The sequence below is a fragment of the Blastomyces gilchristii genome (assembly GCF_000003855.2).
Source record: "Blastomyces gilchristii SLH14081 genomic scaffold supercont1.24, whole genome shotgun sequence".
Classification (NCBI taxonomy): domain Eukaryota; kingdom Fungi; phylum Ascomycota; class Eurotiomycetes; order Onygenales; family Ajellomycetaceae; genus Blastomyces; species Blastomyces gilchristii.
This window is the reverse complement of record NW_003101658.1, coordinates 202,388-229,667: the sequence shown is the minus strand read 5'-3', so window position 1 is coordinate 229,667 and position 27,280 is coordinate 202,388. Positions and strand designations below refer to the sequence as shown.

The window sequence follows — 27,280 nt, the reverse complement described above, 5'->3', positions numbered from 1 at the left end:
CTCAAGATTTCATTCAAGTATTTCATCTTTTTATTCATTCACAGATGATATGACATTGTTCTACAATGTCTTGTCTGTAACTGGTCTATGAAATGTCTCACTACTTCTTCTATGAGATTCACACTGTTATCAGTTAGAATCTCACACAGCATTTCATAGTTAACATAGATCTCATTATATAGAAACTTCATCATTATCTTCTCTATCATCTCTGAAACTGCTTTTATAACTGGCCAGTCAGTAGTATAATTAATAGCAGTAATTATTCATCAATTTTCATTTGATGTTCATGATAATATGTCTATGAGATTCACTTCTCATTATTTGAACAGTTGTATTATACACTTCATCTGATGTTATACTTTCTCACATTCTAACTCTTTCTTAGATTCTTTCACAACCTGATAATTCAGGCACTTATGAGTATACATCTGAATATTCTCAGTCATGCTTGATCAGTATGCTCTTGATTTAAGTATGCTTATAAGTTCAGAGCTTTCTAAGTAGCTGAATTCCTTATATATATGAGTTATTAAGTCACATCTAAATGAAGATTCTAGATAGAGAGCTTCTGCATATTCTAGATCATAGTAAAGCATAATATTATTTTTCAATTTTCTCAGCTTGAAGTTTGAAAGCATCTCTTCTACTACTTTCATGAGATACTTGTTATCTGACATCTTGTCATTCTCTAAGTAAGAGATTATGATATTCACTTATTCTGATTCCTTGCATCTTCTCAGTGTGTTTAATATGAATATCTCTTATATCTGATTCATAGAACTCTCACTTATAAAATTAAATCTGTAACTGATTGCATCAGGCATCACAGTGTCTGATTTCTTTCAGTATTTAATATGAAGATTATATACTTAGAACTCTGAGATTCAATATACTAAGTGTTTGAAAGGTTTTATCATTGATTATAGATAGATAAGGCTTTTGTGATTCATAATCACTGTTATTATATACTCATTGTTAATATATCTATTCTATAACATCAGTGTGTGCTTGATCACTAGTAATTTCTTTTCATATACTGAGTAATTGAGCTCAGTGTCTGATAGTTTTCTATCATTGTATACTATCAGATGCAGCTTGCTGTTCTTACTCATCTGTAGAAGAGTGTCTTCAATAGCTTATTCAGATGCATTCATCTCAATGTAGAAAGATTTATCACAATCTGATTGAATAAGCACTGAGAATATTATTACATATTCTCTCAGTGTGAGAAAAGTCTCTTCACACACAGTATTTCAGATAATTGAATAAAACTTCTTCTTTCACAGATTTACATCTATTTCTCTTAAGAGATCTGAGAGTGATGCAGATATTCATATAAAATTCTTGATAAATCTGCAGTAGTATGAGATCAACTCAAGAAACTGTTATATATAGTGTATATTTCTCAGTCACAGTCAATTCACTATAACATTCAATTTCTTCAGAATGAGATGTATACAGTTATCACTCACTATATGTTCTACAAACTTCAACTCTTTCATTTCAAATACACACTTAGTTGATTTAATATAGAGCTTATACTCTGTTAGAGTTATAAGCACTTTATCAAGATACTTCAGATGTTCATTATATAAGTTTGAAAAGACTAGAATGTCATTGAGATATATGAGATATAAGATTTTATTCTGTTTATAAAGAATTATATTTATCATTATTTAAAAGATAGCAGATGCATTTGTCAGACTGAATGATATTATCAGAAATTCAAACTTCTCTTATTATGTATTAAATACAGTTCACAGAACTAACAGTTTATTTACATGAATCTGTCAGTATTCTGAGAGAAGATTAATCTTCAATAGATATCAGATATTTTCAATCATATTCAACTGTTATTAAATCTGTGATAGTGAATATTCATTCTTGATTATAAGCTTATTAAGTGCTCAGTAATCAATACACATTCATCACTTCTCATTCATCTTTTTCATAAATAGAACTGAAAAGCCTCATATACTTGATAAGAGTTATATGAGATCACATTCTAGAAGATCTGTGATCTGACACTTCTGTTCTTCAAGATGTGTTTGTGACAGAGAGTACACATTCTGATTGACTAGTTTTGCATCTCTTATGTCAATCTCATATACAAATCCTCATTTCAGCAGCAATTTCAGTGAAAGATCTGTTCAGAAGATCTTCTCATACTTCTTCAGAAGCTTCTTCATACACTTATTCTCTTATATATCTTTTATCTTGGTTTTCTTCACTTCTGAGTCTCATATGACATACAGAATGCTTTCAGATAAGGTCTTGTGAATCATTCTCTTTACTTATTAATATATAAGCAGATTTAACTCTTCTATATCAGAGACATGAAATGTTCTTCTTATATCAGTTAGTAGAATTGTATAAACTGTTTTCTTTCTATTAATCAACTACATATGACATGTATGTCATTGAATCTGCAGATTGAACCTTTAAAATCAATCAAGTTCAAGAATAAGATTGTATTTCACATTCTGCAGCTCTCACACTCAAATATAGCAAGATTATTCTCTGAAGTATAAGAGAACTCTTACTCTTGCAGATGATATTAAATATTAATTATCAGATAATCTTATGCATCAGAGATTCTTCACTTGACAGACTTCTTTCAATCTTCAAATTATATAATTATTAATATATTGTATAGAAGCTTCTGTGTCTGCTAACACTTTTACAGTTATCTCTTAATTCTTACTCAAGTGCTCTCTATATATTAACATTTCAGATCTTAAGATATTGAGATGAGTGTTCACTTCATTATTCTCATCTGTATCTTATTCAGAAGCCTGCTTCTTCTTTGTATTTACAGAATTCAGAGAGTCATCTAATACAGACATCTCTTTCACTTTGAAGACTTTTCATAGAATATTAGCAAGTGTCTCTGAGCTCACTGATTCTGCTAGTTTTTTGACTTTCTTACTTCTCTTAACTACACACACTGAGTGCAATCTTTTACATCATGATTTTAATATCTGCAGTTAAAGTAAGCTCAATGTTTATAATATCAAGATTTTCACTTAGAGAATCTCTTTTTCAGAGAATTCAGCACTTTAGTAATAACATTCAGATCTAGATTCATCATATTCAGATGTATAACTTGTGTTATAGAAGTCTGATTATCTGTTCTTCACTAAGACATACTTAATTACAGTATTTTCTGTTATAATTGACTCACTTGTTTCTGTATAATAAGAATGTTATATACTTCTTTCACTATATCTGATTATAAGATTAAGCATTTTCATTTCACTCTTAACTCAGATATAAGATCATGAATAAAGATCTGTAAATAAAAAGATGTTAGAAGCTCTTCATTCAATGTAAGATAGTGTAAACTGAAGTATATAAAGTATAATATAAGATTACTTACTTATCTACACTTAGTGAAGTATTTATAATACTTATCTCATGCATTCACTTTCTCAAAGTTATACAAGATTTATTTGAAAAACTCATTTCATATTCATATGAATGAATATCACTTCAAGTCTGTGAGATTCATCTTTTTATCAGTTATTCATAATAACTTTGCTTTTTCATATAGAAACATGACAGATCTTAAGACTTGTTAAAATTTCATTAACTATCTATCTGTGAGTTCACATTCAATCTGATAATATAATTATATCTGACTTAGTCAGCTGATTGCAGTATTATTTTTTCAGTCATTATTAAAGCTTAATAACTTCAGTAGATCTTCTGACTTAATATATCTCATACTCAGATTCTCATTCTGCACAGCAGTCTCTGATAGTGTGTACACTTCTGAAGAGATTATGAATAATCATGATAAGATCTTCAGATTCAGTGTAGTTATCTATCTATGTAAATATTTAATCTTCTACTACAGATCTAAGATCTGGTTTTCTCTATCTTTATTAATAATGATGATTGTGTTGATGAAGCTCTTCATAGTGAATACTTAATTCACAGTGAATATCAATTGTTATTTGACTTCTGTCTTAGTCTGTCACTGTGTATGCAAGGCCTCAATCTTGTTTAGAATTTTTATATATATATGAAGCTTTGATTCTGATTCAGCAGTCTCAGCTGCTTTTCTTACTGCTTTAAGTAAACTCTCTAAGAGGTTCTGCATATCTTTCAGTTCAGGTAGTAGAGAAGAGTGTTGTTCATATTAGCTAGAGAAGATATTCATTTTAATAGTTTTCTTGTTAATTATACAATATCTATCATTATATCACTGTATTATTATATTATTATATGATTTCTGTTATCATCATACAACTTCAGTGATGATCACTTCTCTCTTTTATTTTTTTAAGTGAAGAGTAGTCTTCTTTGAATCTGGTTCACTGCTCTTATTTCTTTTCTCACATCTCATCTGTTTGCATACATGGCATTTATCTGAGTGTGAAGTTTTTTCTCAATAAGTGAAGCAGTATCAATCAGATGCTCTTTCACTCACTACTCTTTATACACTATCTTTTGAGATGTTCTAGAATCACACTGACATGATAACTATGAATCACTTTGTAGATGAAATTATCACATTCTGAAGAAGTCTGCACTTCTCACTGATTTTTAGACATGCTATCAGATGTGATTCAAAGATTGCTTAAGCCAGTGTACAATTACAGATGTACACCAGCTTCTTATATATTGTAATATCATACACTAAATTAATTAGCGGCCGCTATGACCCCTTTACACTCATACGCGTACGCTAGTAGTTCGGAAGCGGCCGCGGTATTATCCGACGGTCGTATGTTCTTCCGAACTACAGAATCTTGAATCAGAGCTTATAATCTCACTTCTCTAAGTTAATAATCTCTTTAATCTGATATTCTCTTTTACTCTTTAATATTTCATGAACAGAGTGATGAGTCACAGAATTCTCTTCTAAGAATTTCTTATATTTACAGAGTAAAGAGATATGAAAAATATTATATATCTATAACTCAGATAACAGTTTCAATCTATAGAACTATAAACTAATTTTCTTTATAATCTTATAAGACTCTGTCTGTAAGAGATTCAGCTTCTTACTAGATCTCTATATAATGATATTTTCTAGACTTAGTCAGACTTTATCATCTTTCTTAAAACTCTTTATAATATACTTAAAGTTATAGTATCTCTTCTGATACTCTTAAGTCTTTCTTAAGAATTTACAGACTTTCTCTCAGATATTCTGAATTCTCTCAGTCTGTTTATAGATATTATTACACTTTATAGTATATTCTCACAGATTTATTAAGATTATCTGTAGATAAGTTTTAGTAAGTATTTTAAAGAGAATTTTATCTGTTCTGACATGTTTTAAGTTATTATATATAAACTCTATAAATAATAATTAATATATTCAGTTATTCTGATTGTAATTAATAAAGTACTGCAGATACTATTTTAATATACTTATCAGATGTTCTATCTGATTATCTGTCTATTAATAAAAAGCTGTGCTTAGATCTTATAAGATCTTCAGTATAATTATCAGATTAGATTAGAACTCTTCTATAAAGATTAATTCTCTATCTAAGATAATATTTATAGATAATTCATGCAACTGAATCACATTACAGATGAAGATATAAGTTAAATTCTTTGACTTTAAGTTCTTATAGATAAGTATAAAGTGTATTATTTTAATAAAGTGATTCACTATCATCAGCACACTGTCAAAGCAGATATTATATATATTCTTACTTTCAGAGAGGCTTATAAGAGTATTTATTTCTAGCTATTCTTAAGATTTCTGCAGAATGAGTAGAGAAGTAAGTTCTTTATATAATTTAAATCACACTACTCATAAATTCTGATAAATAGTATAAGAATTCACTATCTTCTTCATAAGTTCTCATATCTTCAGTCAGAAGTATTTTCTTATAAGTAACTTATAAGTTCTAATATCTATAAAATAATCTGTTAGAGAAGAGTTATGATATCTTTTAATAAGTTCTATATATAGAAACTTATTCATAGATATATAAATCTAACTCTCTCTTTATAAGAAATTATTTAAGTCTCTTTAATTCTTTATTTCTGCAGAATTGATTTCTACTATAAACAGTTTCTGAATATACTAAGTATATTCATTCTTCAGTTATAGTTCAGATAATCTGAATAGAAGATCTTATAAAGACTTATACTCTGTTTCTTCTTATATCAGATCTTTTATAGTACTTCTTAAAGCTTATAAACTCTTCAGATTATAGATACTCTCTTCAAGAATTCTCATAGAGATTTTCAGAGTGTTAACTCTCAGTATTATAGAGAGTAATTATACAGACTTCTTCTCTCTCTTTTCTCTCTTCTCTTATAAGAAATTGAGAGACTCTTCAGTTAATCTCTTTATAATACTCAGTCTGAGTATCTTATAAAGCTTTTCTATCTTCTCTAGTCTCTCTATATCTATTATTCTAATCTTCTTAATATAGTCTGATCTGTGAGAGAATCTGTCTACTAAGTTCTTAGTTCTCTTAATATATTCTATCTTAAATCAGAACTCACTCAGTCTCTGAGCTTAGTAAATCTATCACTGTGAGAGTTTCTTAATTAAAGTAAACTATTATAAGCTATTATAATCAGTTCTAATAATAATCACTGTTATAAGATTCTTAAAGTAGTGATATTAGTAATGAAAGAATTTTACTATTATAAGAAGCTTTTAATTATAAATACTATAGTTAATCTCTATAAGTTATATCTTCTATAAGAAAAAGATCACTGAAACTCAGTTCTTATTTAACTATAGTTATAAGACTATTTCTGAAATTATAAAGAAAAAGATATCTATCTCTAATCTGATTAAGAGTAAGAGATTAAAGTAAAACAGTATCACTATATCTATAAATATCTGTTTCAATCTTATAAAGACTCTGTGAGCTTCTAAGATAAGAAAGTTCTTACAGTTCTCTCTTCTTAATAATCTTTTCATTCTTTATTCATAGAATAACTTCTTCTTATTTTCACTCTTCAGTATATCTATAAGAGTTAAGAAGATTTTTATAAATATAAAGATAAACTATCTATAAAAATTTATAAAGTGTAGAAAAATCTGAATCTTATAAATACTAGTTAACTTTAGTTATAATAAAATAGTTTTAATCTATAAAGATTTTATCTGAATATTATCTACAGTAATTATATATTCTAGAAAATTAATTCAGTGAGTACTGAAGTTATACTTTATAAGCTTAATATACAGTTCTGTCTCATTTAAGATCTTTAATATACTTTATATATACTCAGTGTGTTCTTTCTTCTTTATAGAGTACATGTAGCGTACGCCGCTATGTAGAGGTCAGATATAAGGGTAAAAACTCGTCTTATTCTCTAAAAGATGAAAGATGAGCGTACGCCCTTATATATACAGTGATTGTTTTATAGAGATTAACTCTTGTAGAAGAAGCAATTGCCTATGAAGAGAAGAACAGAGACTCTGTAGAGAAGAAGCTGACACTCTCATAGAAGAAGTGATCACATATAATCATCTATGAAGAGAAGGACAGAGACTCTGTAGAGAAGAAGCAGACACTCTCATAGAAGAAGTGATTACATATGAAGAGAAGAGCAGAGAAAGAAGATAGAAGTGAAAGCTTCAGAAAACAGTAAGAGATGAAGCAGAAGCTAGAGCTGAATAGAGAATTGACTTGAATAGAGAGTGAAAGCACACCACAGTTCCTCTATCTGAAAGGATGTGTTTGCAGAGAAGAAAAAATAACATTGAAAAAAGATGACAGATATCGCGGGTGCTAGGCTCAAAGAGGTGAATATTATTCAGAAGTGCTAGTCTGTTTATATATGCTGCAGATATCATAGAAAAGAGAAGACTGAGTGATAGAATCACTTATTCATACAAAAGATAATCAGATATAAGAATTGTTTATCTCTATAAAGAATGAAAGATGTAAGAATGACTTGAAAAGAAATGATAAGAAAGAGACAGAAGTTCTTTAATCTAAAAACAGCTGTAGAGAAAGAAAGAGATTGTAAAGAAATTACAAGAAGCTTGAATGAGAAAGAATTCTTTGATGAGATAGATGAGAATAGAAGTTCATTGTGATAGAAGAAGATTCTGTGAGTGATAGATCTTAGTGTAGAATGAATGATTGCATTAATATATATATTATAATCACTTTCTTCTTATTCTTCTCTTATTTCTCACACATCTTGCTAAAATTTAATATAGTGGAATTAGTAAAAATCACAATATATAGAAGATTAGATCATGAAAACAATGAGTCTCAAGAAGAAGTTAACAGCTGTGAAGACAGGTGCAGTGAGTATGATGAAAAAGATCTTAGTCTTAGAGAAATTGTTTCAGTTGTTAAGTTAGAAGAAGTGTGATACTCTTCTTTATATAAGTAATAAAGAAGAGGAGACAGGTGAGGAGATCAGTGAAGAGAAGACAGATGAGAATGAGATGAAAGAAAATGATAAAGATGAAGAGTTAGAATTCTGAATAGAGAGTTTAGAAATCTTCAATTCTAGCAACTTCAGAGATGAGCTTCTAATACTATCAACTTATCTTTTCACATATGAAGTGATCAAAGACTAAGATAAGAGAAAGGCAGTGATGTCTCATCATCACTTAGCTAGACTGCATGATGTCACTGCAGAAGAGTTAACAGATGAATCACATAGCAGAAGCTTAAAGAGTTAAGAAGAGTCTAAGACTGTGATATAAAAGCTTATAACACTGTTTATCTATTTGAAAAAGTCATAGCCATTCACACACTGGTTTTCAGAAGAAGATATTGAGATGAATGAGAGAGAAGAGAGTCAGAAGACTGCTGCAGAAGTGATCAGTGATGAAGAACTGTAAGTAGAACTGAAAGTAGAAGCTGAACAGACAGATACAGATATCAAAGAATCATTATCAATGAAAGAGAATAAGAAGCACTGAAGAGCTAGTCAGAAGCAGCATGAGACTCTGAGTGACAATGTTTTGAGAAAGTCAGAGTGAAAGAAGAATGTTGAGAATAATCAGATATCTTGACTGTATAGCATGACATGTATGAGATATCTGCATTATGATAACAAGACTGACTTGCACTTTCAGCAGAATGACAAGCTCACTTATCTGAGTGTGTCAATTATGCAGAATCTGACTGTGAAGAGGCTTGCAGATGCCATCTCAATCATTGAAAGACTCACAGAATATAGTGAGAAGATATCATTTATCAATCATGAATTTTTTGTTTTACTCAGTCAGTGATTAATTAAAGATTTGAGATAGTTATCTGTTAAGCAAAAGTTGCACTGATGAATGAATAATAATAAGCTAATTACTTCACAGATTATCAATTCTAAGAATTTCACTAATTGAAATATTATTATTCTGCAGACCTGCAGAGAAATAGCTTCTATATCATATCAGTCTTACATGAAGGGCCAGAGATGATTTAAGAAATGTGTGATCATCTCTGTAGATGATAAACAGACTCAGCAAGAGTATGACACTTGTATCAACTGTCAGTGAGAAAATAAGAGATCTCACTACTCTTTAAATCACTGTAGTCAGTATAAACTCAGATGAAACACAGATAACTTGCTATTTAAAGAAAGTATGTCTGAATTTGAAAAGACTGCAGCTGAGAAGACAGATGTTAATGATATTATTGAGATCAGTGATACAGAGAAGAAGAATAATTCAACTATAGTTTCAATGAAGAAAATATCTATATCTTTCAAGCATAAGACATTGAATCTGATTGCACTGAAACTCTTAAAATATGTTCAAATCAGCAAGCAGAGCATCTCAACATCTGTGAAGACAGATGATGAGATAAAGACAAGTCATTCAACCCCTGCTAAGATGATTAATAAGGCCAAGATGAGCAGTGTGTGACAGTTGTTGATTCTGTCTTCTGAAGATTATACAGTCAATTGTAGAGCTCAAGATTTGAAGATGCTGAAGCAGTTATCTAATCTTAATAAGTATAATCTGAACATTATTCAGACTGTATGAAAGAAACTGAATAAAATAGCTGAGTTCATCAATGTGGTTTCAGCTGCAGAGAATATAATAACTAATAATTATTTCTTTAAGTTGCTCAGCAGAGTGTGTTTCAGTAATCTTATAAATGAAGAGTTGTCAGTGAATGTTGCATTCTGAGACACATGTCTCACTGAGCAGAAGGTCAAGCTGCAGAAAGAGCTTGAAGATGATTAATAAGAAGAGACAGAGTGAAATGATGAAAAGAGTGAAAGATAATGATTTTCTTATTTTCTTTGTCTTCTCATTTAATAGCTAAAATTAGATTATAATACATTTTCTTTCTTTCTTTCACTCTCTTCTTATTTTACTTTTCTTTCTATTATTTACTCAGCTGACTGTGAGACTTCTTGATCATGAAGATCTTGACCAGATGTGAAGTGTCTTATGTGATGACTTCAAGAGACTTTTAGATCAGGTCTTCATATCTCTTTTACTTAATCTGAAGATAAGTCTTACTGTTCTCTGTGCACTTTCTTATGATGTTTTCAACTTCAAATTGCAACTAATTATTAATAAGTACTGATTCTAGTGATAAGTACTTCATATCTGCTTCTGTTAACACAGTCTTTTCTAGATAAATGATGAAGATTACTGAGTGCATTCATTAACTGACTGACAGTTTCAATTGAAATGCAGTATCTGATATCTTCTGAAGAATATGAAATGAGTCTATCTATAAGAGTGATAGCTTGAACATCTCTTTTAATGTATAGCTCTTTTGAGCTTTTTGAGTAAGGTTCAAGAAGACTCAATTATCAATCTGAATAGTTAATTGAGAATGAAATCAATTGAAGAACTCAGTCATTCTAGCTTTTATCAGAGTGTATAAGTCAAGAATGTCTTGCTGCACTGCATCTCATGTGATAATGAACTCAGCTACATCTAGTGAAGCTTTCTCATTATTCAATGACAGTCATCTAGACTTTACACTCATGAGCAATTTGAAGAGAGAGATCATTGTCAGCTATACAGCTACTGAGTTTAATACTCTTTTCACTTATTTAAGCAGAGCAGTTCAATTTGCTTCATATTTATCTATAAGAAGTATTTACAATGTGACTTCAACTGTGAGATTGATCTGCTTACTTTGATTACTTAAGTGAGAGTTGTAGATAGTTGTCATTCATGTCTTAATTCTCATGAGTTGAAGAACTGACTTTCAAAATTGTAATGTAAATTTGAGATCTCTATCTGAAATAATCATTAGTGAGAGCTGTCAGTGACAGATCATCTTTTTATAGAAGTCTTCTACTCATTATGAAGCATTTCATCATTTCTGTTCTATAATTAGAATTACTGCTTTTGAAAATTTATCTGTGACTGTTAATATAGTGTTGCAATTGTTACTCACAGATAATTCTGTAATAAAATTAATCAAAAGAACTTTAAACAGCTGTTTTAAGAGTGAGATGAGATGTAATTTATTCTCTGATGAGTGATTCAGTGATTTAGTTAGTTGATAATTGAGATATTGTGATAGATGGTTCAGAATTCTCTTTCAGATATGAGAAAGAAAGAAGAACTGATGAATAAGATTTTCTATTCAATGAAGATCAGAGTGACCTGCTGCATCATAGTATATATAAATAATGTCTCACATCAGCAATTTGAGAATACAGAGATATGATTCTTTGAAGAACAATAGTCTGTTCTGTACTGTAAACAACTGATATCACTCTTTCTGACTGATCTTGTAAAAGATCTTTCTCAATGCTGAGTCATGAGAAATATCTTAGTATAGTTACTTTTTGAATTCATCAGTGAGCTCTATCACTGTAGTTGAAATCATATATATCTTCACTGAAGATGTATCTGTCATCAGTTCATCTGTCTGATTAATGATAATCTGATAAATTTTTTTCTACTCTTCAGAGAGAATCTCTTCTGAATTATTATCTAGATAATACAATCTGAATAGAGTATCAGTATTAGTATGTGCAGTACTCTTATAATAGCAGATTATCATCTGTGAAAGATATAAGCTTAGAACTAAGACTCAATTCATCAGTCAGTTGCTACAATAATCTATTACTGATGACTGAAAAGCAGATATAAGAGTAATATAATCTGTGATAACTGTAAACTCACTGTCTAAATACTGTGATAATTTCTGCAGAGCTTATATGAGTTCAAGACACTTCAATTCAGTTGTTCAGTAGTGCTTTTCAGCTGTACTTAATTAATGAGAGAGAAATAGAACAGATCTTTCAATGTTATTTATTCTGACTTAGTGTAGAGCTACTCTGATATCTCTTTACTTACTGACATTTATATACAATATGAAGAGACATTTAAAGTCAGAATATGCCTGAGTGAAAGTGTTTATCAAGACTTGCTTTATCATGTTAAACAAATGTCTGGCTTCTGTAAGCAGAGCATGAAACTGCAGTGAGTTCTTAAATTTCATCAACTTAGTCTTAGCTGTGTATAACACTCTTTTCTGGCCTGTTTTTAAACTGTTATACAGTAACTTGATCTTGAGAGTCTCTAATACTTTCATCTGATCTGTATAAAAACTGATAAAATTGTGATAATAATTGAAGAGACTGACAATTTCTTCTAATTCTTCAAGTGTTATAGAGAAGGCTAGATTAGTAATAGCAGCTACTTTCTCTTCTTGAGTAGATATGTCTAGTCAGCTGATATGATGACTCAGTAAACACACTGAGAGATACATGAAATGATATTTAGTTAATAACATTATTATCTCAGATATCTCAAGAGCTGTGAAGACTTGCTGCATATAATGAAGATATTTATTCAGTGAGTAAGAGAAGATGATGATGTCATCTATATAGACTAATGTGAATTATCATAGAAATTTCACTAGAATCTTCTTCATACACTGTTGAAAGAACTCAGGTGAGGTTGTTAATCTCATTATAATAACTATAAAATGTTCAAGATCTCAGTGTGAAGTTATGAATGTGATTTTAAAATAATCATTCTGTTCAATTGCTTATTGAAAGAAGTCTTGATAAATATTCATAGATAAGAATATCATAGAACTACTGAGTGATTGCAACACATCTTGTTATATTGATAGAGAATATACATTGAGAAGTAAGTGTGTGTTTACTTTTTACAAATCAATTATCATTCTCAGCTTTTCTCTAAGTCAGATTACAAAGATGAGTGAAGTAATGAAGTTTCTGTCTCTGAGAGAAACATATTCAATTCTTCTATCTTACAGAAGTGAGTTCAGAATCTGATCAGTGACTTTACAATCTCTTTGAGACAGAGAATAGAGTCTCTGTTTCAGACTGGAAAAGTTGCTCTTATCAATAAACTGCAGTGATATCTTAACATTATCTGAAAATAAACCTAGACTGAAGCTAAATAGTTTGTGATATTGATTAATGATCACTTGAATGACTGCTCAGTCTTCTACTGCTCAGTGATCTGATATATCTGCTTAAACTCACTTAATAAGAGTGTCTGCTGTGAGAATTTAAAGTGAATTATTCTGATCTTTCACATCTGTCAAATATAATTTGATATACAGAGTAGAAAACAGAGAATCTTTCAAGTCAGAATAATGAATGATATCAGTATTGACAGCACAAATGACAATCTTCTTCTACTGCTAAGATAACTGTGAGTTTGACAGGCATCTATCTGTGCAGATAGCATCTCTGATGATCTTGACATTTATAAAATATCTTCTGTGAAATGTAACAAGCTCACTGTGAACATTAATAGTTACTTTTATCAATAATAATACATCATTAGCTATGATTATATTGTATCTGAGATATCACACTAAGTGAAATTCATCTTCAACAATGAAAAGAGAATTGTTATTCACTCTCAAGATAAGATCTGTTATTATGAATAGATTTGATTCATCAGCTTCTGAGCTAATTTCTTGAATGCTCACACATTGATCATATGACATAGAGGTCAGTTAACAATGAGAGAAGAATAGGCTTGCTATTATTACATTAATAAGTGATATATCTGCATCTGTATTCATACAAACAGAGAGATCATCTTGTGATATAATGACAGAAATGATGAGAAAGGTGTAAGACAAATACTGTAGTCTGCTAATATATTCTTGATCACTTATAGAAATATCACACACTGTAACTGCATATATATCAGCATTAAAGATGTTTCAATAATTATCTGAGAAAATATCTGTAGATGAGATGAGTCTCTTAGTATTCATCTCACTGATTATTTTTCTGACTCACTATCAGAATCTAGACTGAGATCTAGATTCAGCAGCTTATCATTATCTTCTGTATTCTTCAGTTTAACTTAATTCACTGAACAATTGTTATTCTCTTCTTTTTTGAGATAGTGATTAATGTAATGAGAGTCTCTGCAGATGTAGCACTCTGCTGCAGGCATCAGCAGTCTTTCTTCTTCTGTTATACACTGAATTGATAACTTACTCATTGTGAGAGCACTTGTGAGAATCACTGCCATCTCTGTAGTAGATACAGATGACTTTGTAGCTTCTGTCTACTTGAACAGAGAGATATAATACAGACAGCAGTTATTACTCTGTTCAAAATATCTGAAACTATATATATAGTCAGTGAATTGAGTCTTCTGATCAGTTCAGACATATCAGACAGCTGACTTATTATCTCTAATTTATTATCAGAAGTTATTCAATCATTCAGCAGAAATGAGCAGTGTGATTAAGAAAAGATTGCACTCTAAATTCTCTTACAAGAGTCTCTTTATTATAACAGAGTCAGAGATTACAGCAGCTTACAGTAAGTTAATCTTCTGTGAGATGTATAATATCAGAGACAGTTTATTTAACTTCTTAAAGAAAAAACACAGAGTCTGAGCTTTCATTCAAGCTTTCTCTTCTGATAGCTGAAACTCACATTTTAACTCATCAACAGTGATAGAGAGAGAGATGTTCATATTCTTTCTCATTTCAATAGACAGACTGTTATATCATTTCAATACCTGACTCTTCAGACACAGAGAGAATATGCAGAGAATCACATTATCTCTCTTCTACATGATAATGAATTTTAAGTGACTGATAAATATTATTACATCTGTTTCTGCTGAGTTGAATAGTATAATATTGTCAGCCTGTAATCTCACTGATCTATTATCACTCTATACAGATAAACAGAGTTCACTATTAAGTGAAAGATTAAGATTATCATGAGTGAGTATCTGATCTCTGTGCATCTAGTTTCTCTCTGAGTTATAAGTAAAACATGCAGTGTCAGCTTCTCTGAGAAAATTAATTCTATCTCTTATTAGATTATGACAGTGTGTTCTGTCTTCAGTATCATACAGTTTCTGTGAAATTGTCAGTATTTATCAGATTCTAGAAGATGATTCAAAGCCTTTCTTAAAGAAGATATCTAATTGCTATACAGACTTATTGAGAGAATTATCAGCTCTGATATCTGTTCTGTTGATCTGAGTTGAATAATTCATCTGCTGACAATGATTCAGCTTCTGTCTTTGAGCAGTGAGTGTGACTTTCTTGATATAAAAGCTATTTCATACTTCTGTCAATCTGCTTCTTTCATCTGTCAATTATTTGAGATTCTCTTGAAGTTTGCTGACATGTTCATCAATGAGAGTAGTACACTTATTTAACTGCTTCTTTCACTGATTAAGCTGATATTCATATTCATTGAGCTTACTCTCTTATCAGGTCAGTCAGGCTTCTAGCTGTTCTAACTTCTCAATTATATCTAGTATTACTGCTTCATCAGAAGTAGTACAGTTCTGACAGTTGAATTCATGAAAGCTTGAGACTATCAAATCTCTCTTCTTAGTATTCTTTGTAATGTCTGTGTGAAAGATCTGTAATCAGAGATCAATGACATTCTTTCATTTCACTATTAGAGCAGAGTTAAGAGCTGTTTTTATATCATTATAACATCTGACTGATACATTCATAAGAATGTCTTTCACTTTGATATAATTATACAGTATCACTTGACTTTTAATACTCTTATATTATTTATCTGTGTTCTGCCAGACTTCTATAATTATAATAGTATGCTTTTCAGTCATTGCTTATGAGTAAGTTCATTCTGAGTTAGATTCATCAGTGAATTCTCAGATAAGTCATTCAATTCTGTTAATAAGCTTATTCAGTTCAGCAGAAGAAAGTGACTGATAGAAGCTACTCTAAGTGATTCATCTGTTCTGCTTCATTATCATGATAAGACTGATAAAGTTATATAAGAGTGTAAAGATAAGTTTACTGTGACTGTGATCACATTCTAGACTGATTACTAGTGCTATGATGTTCTGAAGTAGAAGATGCTTAAATGATTATTAGCCAGATCTATCACTAGCTGTAGTATTGAATAAGATAGATTTAAATAACTGCAGATCAGATCAATCACTAGCTGCAGCACTGAAGAAGATAGAATAGCTGAATAATTATAAGCTAGATTAATTACTAGCTGCAGTATTAAAAGAAGATAGAATAACTAATCAGATTAATTATCAGCTAGTCAATTCTCAGTATTCACAGCTCAGTTCAATTATCAGTGCTACATATATCAAGAGCAGAATGAAAGTTAAAGAGACTAGAAGAACTTAATTCTTAACAAGTCATACTATCAAATTATAGTGTACACCGCTACATAGAGGTCAGATATAAGGATAAAAACTCATCTTATTCTCTAAAAGATGAGAGATGAGTGTACACTCTTATATATACAGTGATTGTTTTATAGAGATTAACTCTTGTAGAAGAAGTGATTGTCTATGAAGAGAAGAACAGAGGCTCTGTAGAGAAGAAGCTGATGCTCTTATAGAAGAAGTGATTACATATGATTATCTATGAAGAGAAGAACAGAGGCTCTGTAGAGAAGAAGCAGACACTCTCATAGAAGAAGTGATTGCATATGAAGAGAAGAGCAGAGAGAGAAGATAGAAGCAGAAGCTTCAGAAAACAGTAAGAAATGAAGCAGAAGCTAGAGCCGGATAGAGGATTGACTTGAATAGAGAGCGGAAGCACGCCACAGTACACTATCACATTATTCAGATATATTATTACAAAGATATTCAGATATATATAAAGTATTTTATTAATAAAAGACTGAAATACTGCAGAGATATTAGTCAGATTAAAAGATATTACTAAATATTCAAATAATCTCAGTACAGTTCTAAAGATAGTCTTTTATTTATTTTCAGACTGTATTTACAGCTATATATATATATTAATTATATTCAGTTATATAAATATAACAGCTTCTGTAAGATGATTAATTATATTCTTAATTAGAAATAGAGAATAGTAACTCTTTATTATCTTAAAGTTCAGATTATAGTAGTTTATATATAATCTGAGATTTTTATTCTTCTTCTTTATAAATATTACAGAGACTTCTATAAAGATTTATAAAGATTAAATAAAGTTATTCTTCAGATTCTTTTTTATATAGATTTATAAGATCTCTATCTTATAATAAAAGAGCTTATAGATTAATTCTTAGAAGAGTTTCTACTCTTCTATTAAATTTATTATCAGATTCTTCTTATAATAAGAAGAAAGCTTAGCTATTTTTACTAAGCTGAATATCTCTATAAGATCTCTGTATTTCTCTAGTATCTGAAGCTCAGTTTTTATAATTATAAGATTCTCAGACACTTATAAAGTTATTATATAGATAAGCTTATCTTCTCTAATTAACTCTATAGTATCAACTGATTCTATCTTTATAAGTAAGTCTATTAACACTGATCAGAAGTATAAACCTGACTTATAGACAGCTATATATAAATTATATCTTTAAAGTTATATAAGTCTTAAATATATATTATCTATAATATCTATAATAATCACAGTTTCTATAAATCTTCTTCAGATTTCAGAGAGATCTTATAATTTAAAAATAACTTTTATAAGTCTCTTAACTCTCAGATCTGAGTTCTTGTATTCTACTTATTATAAGAGTAAATTCTTAGTTTTTATCTTTTAACTCATTTACTCTATAAGTTTTAGAGATATTATAGTAATCTGAGATTCTGAGTTTATTAATACTTTTCATACTTATAAGATAGTAGTACTGCAGTATAATCTCTCTTTATAAGTAAGTATTTTTATTAGAGAAGTAACAGATTCAGATATTAACTTTAAGACTCTTAAAAAGACTGTTACTGACTCTATTTATAACTTCTTAAATTTCTATTTTAATTTATTCAGATAGTTTGTACAGAGATATTTTGATTTAAAATAGATAAAGTAAAGTCTCTTTTTCTTAATCTCTCTATTATATACTTTATTTATAGAAGCTTATAAAGCTCTCTCTCTTTACTTAGTAGTCAGATATAAATCTCTCTATATCTTATTATCTTTTTCTAATAAATCTATTCTCTGTTATTCTGACTCTTACAGAGTTAATTAATGATTTACTCTCTACAGATTTATAACTCTTATAGTAATCTATAAATAGTGAATAAAAGTTATCAGTTTTTTCAGAGTTAAGAACTTAGAGTCTTATTTAATAAGCTTATTCTATATATCTTTATTCAGTTTCTTTATAAATATTATTATTTAAATCTTGTTTCAGAGCTCTATTTTCACAGATCTTAATTTATATTATAATTTTATAAAGTACTGTAAGTAGTTTTTATCAGATTTCTTATCTCTTTTTCTAATATTAATAATTATAACTCAGATATTCTCTATTCAGCTTATAAAGTCTTTTAACTTATTCTCTAGATAGATTTTAAAAATAGATCAGTAGAATCTCTTATAATTATTTTCTAAATAATTTAATCAGTTCTTAACTTCAGTATAATAGAGATCTGTTATTATATAAATAACAGCTTCTTCATCTTTTATATTACATAACTGAGCTTATAAGTCAATTTTAAATATAAACTTGTAAAAGCTTTTATAGATTATAATTTAATAAGTAATCTTAAGTAATCACAGCTTAAGAAAGTTTCTTTTCAGTTTATAGATATCTCTGAAGATTATATCTAGAAACTCAGTTTAAGAGTGTTTATAAGTAGTAAATATTTCTTATAAAAGAATAGTTTAATTCTGTAGAAGATGTTTAAAAATATTCTTTACTGAAATTAATTTATTTATAAGTTCAGAGAATTTCTCTATCATAGATATAAAGAATAATATTTTATAAGTAATTAATAAGTTCTCTGAGACTTCTTTTATAAGAGTTATTCATGATTCAGATAACTGCTTCTGAGTATCTGCAGTAGAGTTTGTAGAGATTAAAGTATATAAGTTTTTAATTCTTTCAGTTATAATAGACAGTTGCTGATTGACTGAGCTTGAAATGTAAGAATAAGTGCTTATAGATGATTATTCAGATATTTGCAGCTTGACATGATATATACTATTAACTACTAGAAGTATTCACAGTAGAAAGATAAAATGTAGAAGTCAAATGTATAATAGCATTCAAGCTGAGTTATGAATAGTATTCATAAACTCCAGTCTATATAGTTGTGTGTAGCCAAGGGCCGCTAGCTCTATTGATTACACAAGAGATAGGAATAGAGGTAAAGAATCCGCGAGGAGCGGGATTTCTTACACTATTGAACAGCACTTGACTCAGTTCTTTTTCTTCAAAGATCATTGAATTCCCTGTTCACTCTCTATTGATTGTCTCTGCTTCCTAGTTGATGATTCTCTGTATAATGCAGTGTTTAGCAGGTCTGAGCAAGGCTTAGCATATGTCATATATATCTAAGCAGTCGAGAGAAGGACAGAGAAAAGAGAAGATGACTTACATCAATTTTCAGCTTCAAAGTATGGTCTCTTGACATGTATTATACTGTCATTCAGATGTCTGATATGCCCTGTTTTCTTCCGAAGACTACAGCCATGATTCACAGGTACAGATATACTGACTTCTCAGATTGATGTATTGAGAGTGTGAAGAGCAACAGACTGAGAGAGGCTCATGTCTTTCAGAGTTAGAAGTGTCTCACTGCTACTGACAGGTGGGCTTCTCAGGGAGTTCATGGATTGAACCACAGAAAATTCATGAGTACATATTATATGAAGACAGTGACTAGAGCCTGCGCATTCAGTCAAAGCTGACATGAATCCTTCAGCAGGCTGAGTTGATTGCTGCTCACATGCTCTGCACACATGATAGGAACTTTTGTTTGAGGGCTGAAAGCCGCTGTAGAAATCACTTTGCAAAGGAGCAGTGTGGCAAGACATGGGCTTTGGGGCCTTCTTCAAGCCAGAATGCGGACCAGACAGACTGGCGCTTCTCAGCTGCTTCACAATCATCTAGGGATGGGGTATGCTGCACCGGCTCCGACCACTGATATGTGTTCACACTCAATTTGACTGGTCTGGAGAGAGCGTGTTGGTGAGAACTGGGGTATCCAGTCATCATAGAGGGCAGAATGAATAAACTGAAGAAGGCAGACAGGATGAAGGAGCAGTTTGCTGCAGTATTGTGAAAGGAGGCCATTCATGGGAGCAAGCTATCAAACGGAAGGGTTGCTCTCGAGGTTTTTTATTATCAGGGAATTAAGAAGCGGGCATGTGCTCCTTATACATGGAGTGGCGTACTTTACCCTCACCTGTCTTTCATTGTAACCTCTAGGGGTTTGTACAATCATGAAGCATTGCGAAACCCTGGGCTACGCCGATAGTCCTTTTGATAGTGGTGGAGAAACCTTCATCCAGTGCCAAGTTTGGATTTCTCAAAAATGGGTCGATATTGAAAATTTCTGTAGGAACCACACTGCGTCCGACTGGCCCAAGCATCGCACGCAGACTTTCATGCATTGCTGCCTGAGCAAGGTCACATGCATGTTGTCATCAGGAAACCAAGAGGATCCAAAGTATTGCCCCGCAGCAAGATCTGCTTTTTTACGGTTCTGAATGTCTTGCCCCTCCATTCAACAAGAAAATTTTACTGTCATCAGATATATCAAAGTCCGTCTGACTGTACAATCACTTAGGATAAAATCAACCCTTTCTGTCAGCTGCTGACTCCAAAGTGTGCTTAAGTTTGGTACGATGTTAACTCAAAACCACCAGCGCCATCTATTAACATCTAATAGATCAGTTTTCAACGGGCCCCTCTCCACACTAAAACAATGGCTGAAGCGGTACATATTCTGAAATCTAAGAGTGCTACCCAAGCTAATCGCGAGTTGTGACCTAGATTGGAGACATAATAGAGCAACAACAATATATAGCCTTCAAAATATTTAATGCAGTTAACTATGAAAGAACCATGATGTTCAAAGGCGCACTGCTCCGAGTATCAAAACCCGGGACCGCAAAAAACCCCCAGCTACCGGACAAGAGAGATATCAAGACGGAGGAGCCATTCCAAATTCCTAAGAACCATGAGGTGGAAGTGATAGACGGCTGGGTGACGCTGACCAGGTCCTCCGCATCCTGAATATCTCAATGATTCGATCTGCCTGTCTTCGACCAGCTCAAAGTGTGATGGAAATATCCTCTTCTACCTCTTCGGGTATCAAGACTGTCAAACATTCTGTTGTTGATTCCCCTGCTCTTTGTTCTGAAGCCCATTGATTACTAGCGCGCATTGCATCGGATAATAAGTCCCCAAGGAGGGGTGCGAGATTGGCTGGGGATTTTGAGAACATATATTGAATTTCTGCATTATTGTATTGTTAGAATTGTTTCAATGCATCTGGTATTGCGGCACTTACCTCTTGTATTCTGTGTTTGCTTCCCGGCGACCAGCTGTGCATCAGATACCTGCGTGTTCTGTGCCTCCGCTACACTACTCAGTGATCGAGATCCAGCTTCTGGCTCCCGCAAGTAGTTTTGCTGATCTGGTATGCATGCGTTTGTACTCTGCACCATCCTGCCATGGTGTAAATGCAATTGTGAATCGAGACTGTCATTCGTGTGGCCATCTGATGCCTCGTCTTGCAGAGGCGAATCATCGCGGTGTCACTTCCTGTGGCACTTATCACCCTCAACTTCAGTGTTGAACTCGAGCTTGAAGTACCCTAACTTCATCAGTCTGTTTCTCAGAGATTGGATTCGGAGCCGCACATTTCCTGAACTCAGATATGTTTTCTAAATCAGAGCTAGCTGCTATTGCCATTTGAATCTCCCGACGAAATATCCATTTTTCAGGCAAAGGCCTTGCATCCAGGTATGGTTTTGTGTAGTTCATCAAACATTCGAATTCGACGCGACCCATTTTTGTGATATCCAGTGAAGTATAGGCTCCCGCAATGAGTAGCAAAGCCTCGGGCGATAGGCCGCGTATCTTTTCCCATTGTAATACATGAGCTGAGATAGATTTTGCTTGACTCCTGTACAGGACTTCCAGAAATTTGCTGAACCTTCCATTCCTGTGAGGAAGGGGAGAGGATTTTCGCAGATGCTTGGCAAGGCCTTTCAATGAGTGATAGACTGAGGTCCGGGCAGATAGCCATGCAATTTTGTCTTTTAACTTGCTAAATGCCGAGTCATCCAAATCAATCTCACATATGCACTTGCTGATCTGGTCAATTTGCGTGATTATTTCTTCTAGAGTGGCCATTCTGAAAGAGTGCCTCACTTCTCTCTGGAAGGTTTGGCAACTCGCATGGTTTAAATCGCAAAAGTGCCAAGCCTAGAGTCCTCATATGAGAAGATGGGTATCCAATCAAAAGACACCTTGATCTGGTACCCGCTCATTCAAGACGAAAAGTTAGTTTGGTTAGATATCTCTCTATATATTATAGAAAAACCAACTTTTCCGAGTAAAATGCCCTGTAACGTGACCTCACGTGACATCACATGCACCCCATCAAAAATCCAATACTTCTCTGCCGCAAGGAGCAGCTCGGTGAGAACTGTCAGCTTTCAGAGAGGATAAGTCTTGCGCTTCCTCTGGCTCACCGACCATGTACTGTGGTTCTACACAAAACAGTGTTAATAGTGCCAGAGCCATAGAATAAAACAGAGCTGAGAAGTCAACCAAACAGATCAAGGAGCAAAACCCGCCTTCCAGCTTTACAGTGATTACAAACATTAGGCTTAGTTTAGCATTATTCAAGCATTCGCCAATTCATGGAGCGGAGCAAGCATAAGATAGTCAGCATGAGTGTCTTCAGGCTCACTTTTACAAAACAGAGGCAGAAGCAGCTGTGCTTCCTACCAAGAAATGTTTTCAGAGACAGGCACTCTCAGTTCTTGTTGAATGTACACTGCCTGAATGACAGTCATCCATTTTTGAAAGTAGTGCGGATTGATGTGAGGAACAGATGATTTGGTCTCTCCTCAGCATTACTGGCCAAGCCTGACATTTGAAAGGGAAGCCCCACAATGCATTTCTCAATACAGACTCTCACGGGCTGTCCGGCTTGATCCGCGGTGCTCAAAATGGGCCGATGTTCAAGATTAGGTGCAGGCGCTACATACCTTTGGATTCACCAGCCAAGAAAGCGCAGTCTGGTTGGCATTGGTTTATTCCAGCAATTAGTACATCTTGGCGAGGTCTGATCGCTCAGGATGTGACCACTTTTGCCCAGCTACTTGAAGCTAAACGGCTTGAACATCAAGCCAGCGAGACATGACGCGCGGTCGGCGATGCTCATCTGAGCGCCCTTCGTCGGCCCAGGTTCAGATAAATGGGGGCCACATTTCTTGATTTTGCGGCTTTTCGTCGGGCGGAAGATTTATTTCAACCTCTTGTTTGGTGATCATCTCACAAACTTTGCCTCTGCTTCTCAGTTCATCAAAGCTCCTTCAACCTGTATGTTTTTGACAGAACTCATGAATCAGTGATTTCATCTAACTTGAGATGAAGCATTATCTGAACAGTAGAATCGACAGTGATCCTCACTAGTTTACACAATAATCAACAAAGCAAGTTGTGAAGTAAGGATTTCCGGAAATTAGGGGTGAGATAGAGTAATAATCTAAGGAACAGATACCACCGACAATGAGTACCACCTCTGGTAGAAGTGGTTGGTGCAAGGCAGTCGAATGCCAGCATGCGAACAATGAGCACGCATACGAGACATGCCGGGCCCCGAACTGCCGAACCCAGTGGAAGCCAGGCCCCGAACTGCCGAACCCAGTGGAAGCGCTGTCAAGTACGTCTTAATTGCAATGGAGTGCATTACAGGATCTGCAAGAGATGTCATTCCCACCCTGGCGGCAAGCCCGACTTTTGGGGAAGTTCTCCAGAACCGTCGGGCTAGTCAGCACCAGTTTCCATGCAAGCACCTTTGTCAAAGCTTGGGACTGGTGAGGGTGCCGTGGGTTGGTCAAGCCACTCTTCAAGTCCTTTTAAGTGTTCATCTGAAGCATGGCTCGCACTGTTTTTGTCATCAGACATACCTGTCTCTTCGTCACTCTCATCTTCAAGTTGGAGCCACTCGTCTCTATATATTTTCTCGGGCGGTGTTCCTTCGCCGTTAATCATAACCCATCGAAATAAGTCAAGCGACGCTTCCTGAGACGCCTCTTGGCTGGGAGATTTTCGTGGGAAGACTGTATCCAACATGTTGATAGCTGTGCTACTTTCGTCCAATCTGTCGCTAGATGTTTTGTCATATTCTTGGCCTTCAACTATTGACCCATTCTCCAATATCCAATTCCATTGTGCATACTCAAGATGGTGCCTTGGGCACCGCAGATGAGCGGCAACGCGCAACACACATTGGCCGGCAGTGGTGCTCCCGAATGGAGCCCACGGGGTGAACAGCGGACTGTTATAATATAATCCATCGTCAACAACAGGGGGGAGGTACAGAAGACGCCACACATCGGCTCTTTGGACTTCATTAGATGTATTATTCAAGATATATGACCCTGTTCCTAGGAGATTCATAAAACTCTGCGGACATCCTGTCCAGGGAAACGAATTGGGGTCAACAGGAGGTCTGCCCCTTTGAACTTGACAAAGAATAATTGGGGTCAGACCGCTGGTAACGGCACCGAGCCAGAGGGTGAATATTTGTGGTTGATGAAAGCTGCATATGACTGCGAGGATTTCGTAGTAGAGCCCAGGAGTGGAAGAAAATCTTGGGCATTCTGGAATTTCTTGGAGGATGGGGTGAAGCCACGGGCTCACCATATTGCATGTGACGGTAGGCTCCCAGAACATTCCGCAAAGAGTTGATGTAAGTGTTTCCAGGCTGCAACTCAGAGTCATGTAGTAAGAAAGTTCTTTGTCCACAGTTGGCCAGCCCAGAGCAGTGGAATTGGCGGAGTCGACTCCCTGTTGGGCATGGTTATTGGCAGGAAGAGGCAATGGAAGGGGTAGTTGAATAGCAGTGCCATGGTGGTTGTGTGCAGGAAATGTCAATGCTGTTGCAAGAGCAACAGGCAGCTGGCTGTCCAAATTATGTTGTTGGGAGAACTGCACAAGGAACTCAAATGCCTTGTTGAATGATGGAGGACTGGAAGCAGCAACATCTTTGAAAACCGGCTCCTTCAATTCCCATCTGATTTCGATATCACGCATATGTTTATTGAGACAGACCAAGGCGTCACAAACTCTTGATCCATCTGTTGAGATATGATGGCTTTCCAACCTTGGCCAGGTGCCAAGAGAGCTGACCACCATCTCGCTACATCTTCATCCACCTTGCCAATATCAATAGTGACCGACGAGGAACCGTGGCTCTTGCTCTGCTGAATCCTTGTGTGCTTCAAGTCTGTATATGCCATTTCGCAGTTCTTCACTTGCAACTTCAACAACCGAGCAGAGAGAATGTATGACCAGCCTAGGGCTAAAATTCCCAGGTAACTTGGTGCTCTGTTTCCCTCGCCTGAAATACTAGGCCATTGATGAAAGCTCTTCCCGCCAAACTCGCATGGAATGAGTGTGCGGCTGCCTATATGAAGTAGTCTGGGAATATCTCTCTTTTTCCCAACAACGCCACATTTTGCCGTGCCGGTAATGTGCCAGGTAGATGAGGCTTGAATGCAAAGTGTTTCACTCGGGGATGAATCAAGATGCAGTATCATTGTTTTGCCTTGCCTTGTGCTGATTGTGGGGAGGCAGTTTAGGGTGCCTCGAAGGCTCGTTAAGATAGGCGGAATTCCTTTGCAGTGCCGGGTAACTGCCATTGCAGTAAGATGATACCAGTAATCCTGAGATCTTTCCATTGCAACTTCCAGCTGTTGGGGAGTGGGCTGAAGCTGGTCATGATTGTTTATGATCTAGAGAACGTTAATTACCATTAGGAAGATAGAGATGGTGAAGGCGGTATTACCATTGAGAGGTCAGGCGGCTCTAAGAGCCCATGCTCAACCAGCACCATGTCTGCTCGACGCAAATTAATTGACATCAAAGACTTCAGTATGATGAATTGGATGAAGGACTGGCAGCGAAATGAGGTTGGGAGAATGGATGGCTATGATGACATAAAGGCGAGAGCTGGGCTAACCTAAATAAGTTAGACCATAGCTGATAGGGCTAGCTTACGAGTTCTTGGCTTGTTCAACTTGTGGCTTAATCCCCGTCTCCTGCGCAAACCGATGTTAGCATATTCAAAAAATCTGTGAACTGATGAGCAAAACTTCTAGCTAGAAATCCAAACAACACCACTGCCCACTCACAGCCGCCCTGTCCGCAGCATCCAGCATTTCATCGCAGTGGGTCCAGGCTCGCATGGCTCCTTCCGATGAGTTCGAACAAGAGATGGTAGAAGGGAAATACTGACACATTTGTGATGCCTAGGTTTCTCCTTTCTTTGGCTGTTCCAACTCTCCATCGGTGTAGAAGTCTTAAGAGGTGTCCGAAACCAAACTGGATAGAGAAGGAGAGTATGAAGGCGAGTCCTAGAAGACAAGATTTTTTGCTGCCAATACAAGAAGAGCATGCAGAAGGCATATGAAGAAGAATCTGGCATCACTTGCACTGGTGGTTTTGTATTTCCCTAGCCAAACATCGAGATATAAATCATTTGTTTCTTTTCCTGCCTAGACAAAGTCAGCTAAACCCTCTTAGAAGTCCCGGACAACATCATGGCCTCGGAGGCAATGTATTTATTCATGCTAATTTTCGACCTTGCTTGTTTTCCTATCCATGTACAATAATAGTTCATAGCCAGCGTATAACATAATCCACTAGTCAACGAACACCACTAGTCAACGAACAACCCGTTCAAAATCTCTATGACCATAGTAGATAATGAATAATTCTACAACAACCCAGTCAAAATTAATAAGCTATTGAATATTACATTAGGAGATTCTAATCTCTCTATATATTAAAGAAAAACCAACTTTTCCGTGCAAAAAACGCTGTAACGTGACCTCATGTGACATCACGTGCACCCCATCAAAAATCCATGGATACGTAGTGGCGCCTGCCAATTGCACCACTCTATCTACCCCCTATCTTCACCACCGCCTCTACG

At 34.1% G+C, this 27,280-nt stretch overlaps 6 protein-coding genes across 6 annotated transcripts; 2 read left to right on the top strand and 4 right to left on the bottom strand.

Moving 5' to 3' along the window:
• Nucleotides 1-9,544: 9,544 nt before the first annotated feature.
• On the top strand, nt 9,545-9,826 carry BDBG_17756 (uncharacterized protein; the record flags this gene model as incomplete). The annotated part of the gene is made up of 1 exon (XM_031725407.1): nt 9,545-9,826. The coding sequence occupies one exon, from the start codon at nt 9,545-9,547 to the stop codon at nt 9,824-9,826; it is 282 nt and encodes a 93-aa protein (XP_031580776.1).
• Nucleotides 9,827-19,918: 10,092 nt separating this feature from the next.
• Nucleotides 19,919-20,925, bottom strand: BDBG_08478 (uncharacterized protein). Its single transcript, XM_031723577.1, has one exon. It carries the CDS (start codon nt 20,389-20,391, stop codon nt 20,101-20,103), a length of 291 nt encoding a protein of 96 aa, XP_031580775.1. The 5' UTR covers nt 20,392-20,925; the 3' UTR covers nt 19,919-20,100.
• On the top strand, nt 20,776-22,127 carry BDBG_17754 (uncharacterized protein). The gene is made up of 3 exons (XM_031725405.1): nt 20,776-20,940; nt 20,990-21,037; nt 21,094-22,127. Exons 2-3 carry the CDS (start codon nt 21,026-21,028, stop codon nt 21,334-21,336), a joined length of 255 nt encoding a protein of 84 aa, XP_031580774.1. The 5' UTR covers nt 20,776-20,940; nt 20,990-21,025; the 3' UTR covers nt 21,337-22,127.
• BDBG_17755 (uncharacterized protein) lies at nt 21,293-21,770 on the bottom strand (the record flags this gene model as incomplete). The annotated part of the gene is made up of 2 exons (XM_031725406.1): nt 21,293-21,558; nt 21,614-21,770. 2 exons carry the CDS (start codon nt 21,768-21,770, stop codon nt 21,374-21,376), a joined length of 342 nt encoding a protein of 113 aa, XP_031580773.1. The 3' UTR covers nt 21,293-21,373.
• Nucleotides 21,885-22,461, bottom strand: BDBG_17753 (uncharacterized protein; the record flags this gene model as incomplete). Its single annotated transcript, XM_031725404.1, has 2 exons — nt 21,885-21,908; nt 21,966-22,461. The coding sequence occupies 2 exons, from the start codon at nt 22,459-22,461 to the stop codon at nt 21,892-21,894; spliced, it is 513 nt and encodes a 170-aa protein (XP_031580772.1). The 3' UTR covers nt 21,885-21,891.
• A 1,644-nt stretch (nt 22,462-24,105) lies between these two features.
• Nucleotides 24,106-26,179, bottom strand: BDBG_08476 (uncharacterized protein; the record flags this gene model as incomplete). Its single annotated transcript, XM_031723576.1, has 3 exons — nt 24,106-25,357; nt 25,411-26,078; nt 26,132-26,179. 3 exons carry the CDS (start codon nt 26,177-26,179, stop codon nt 24,106-24,108), a joined length of 1,968 nt encoding a protein of 655 aa, XP_031580771.1.
• Nucleotides 26,180-27,280: the final 1,101 nt, after the last annotated feature.

Bases quoted from the DNA above. Each gene is read 5' to 3' on its own strand.
- BDBG_08478 (XM_031723577.1), bottom strand. From the start codon at position 20,391: ATGGCCTCCTTTCACAATACTGCAGCAAACTGCTCCTTCATCCTGTCT.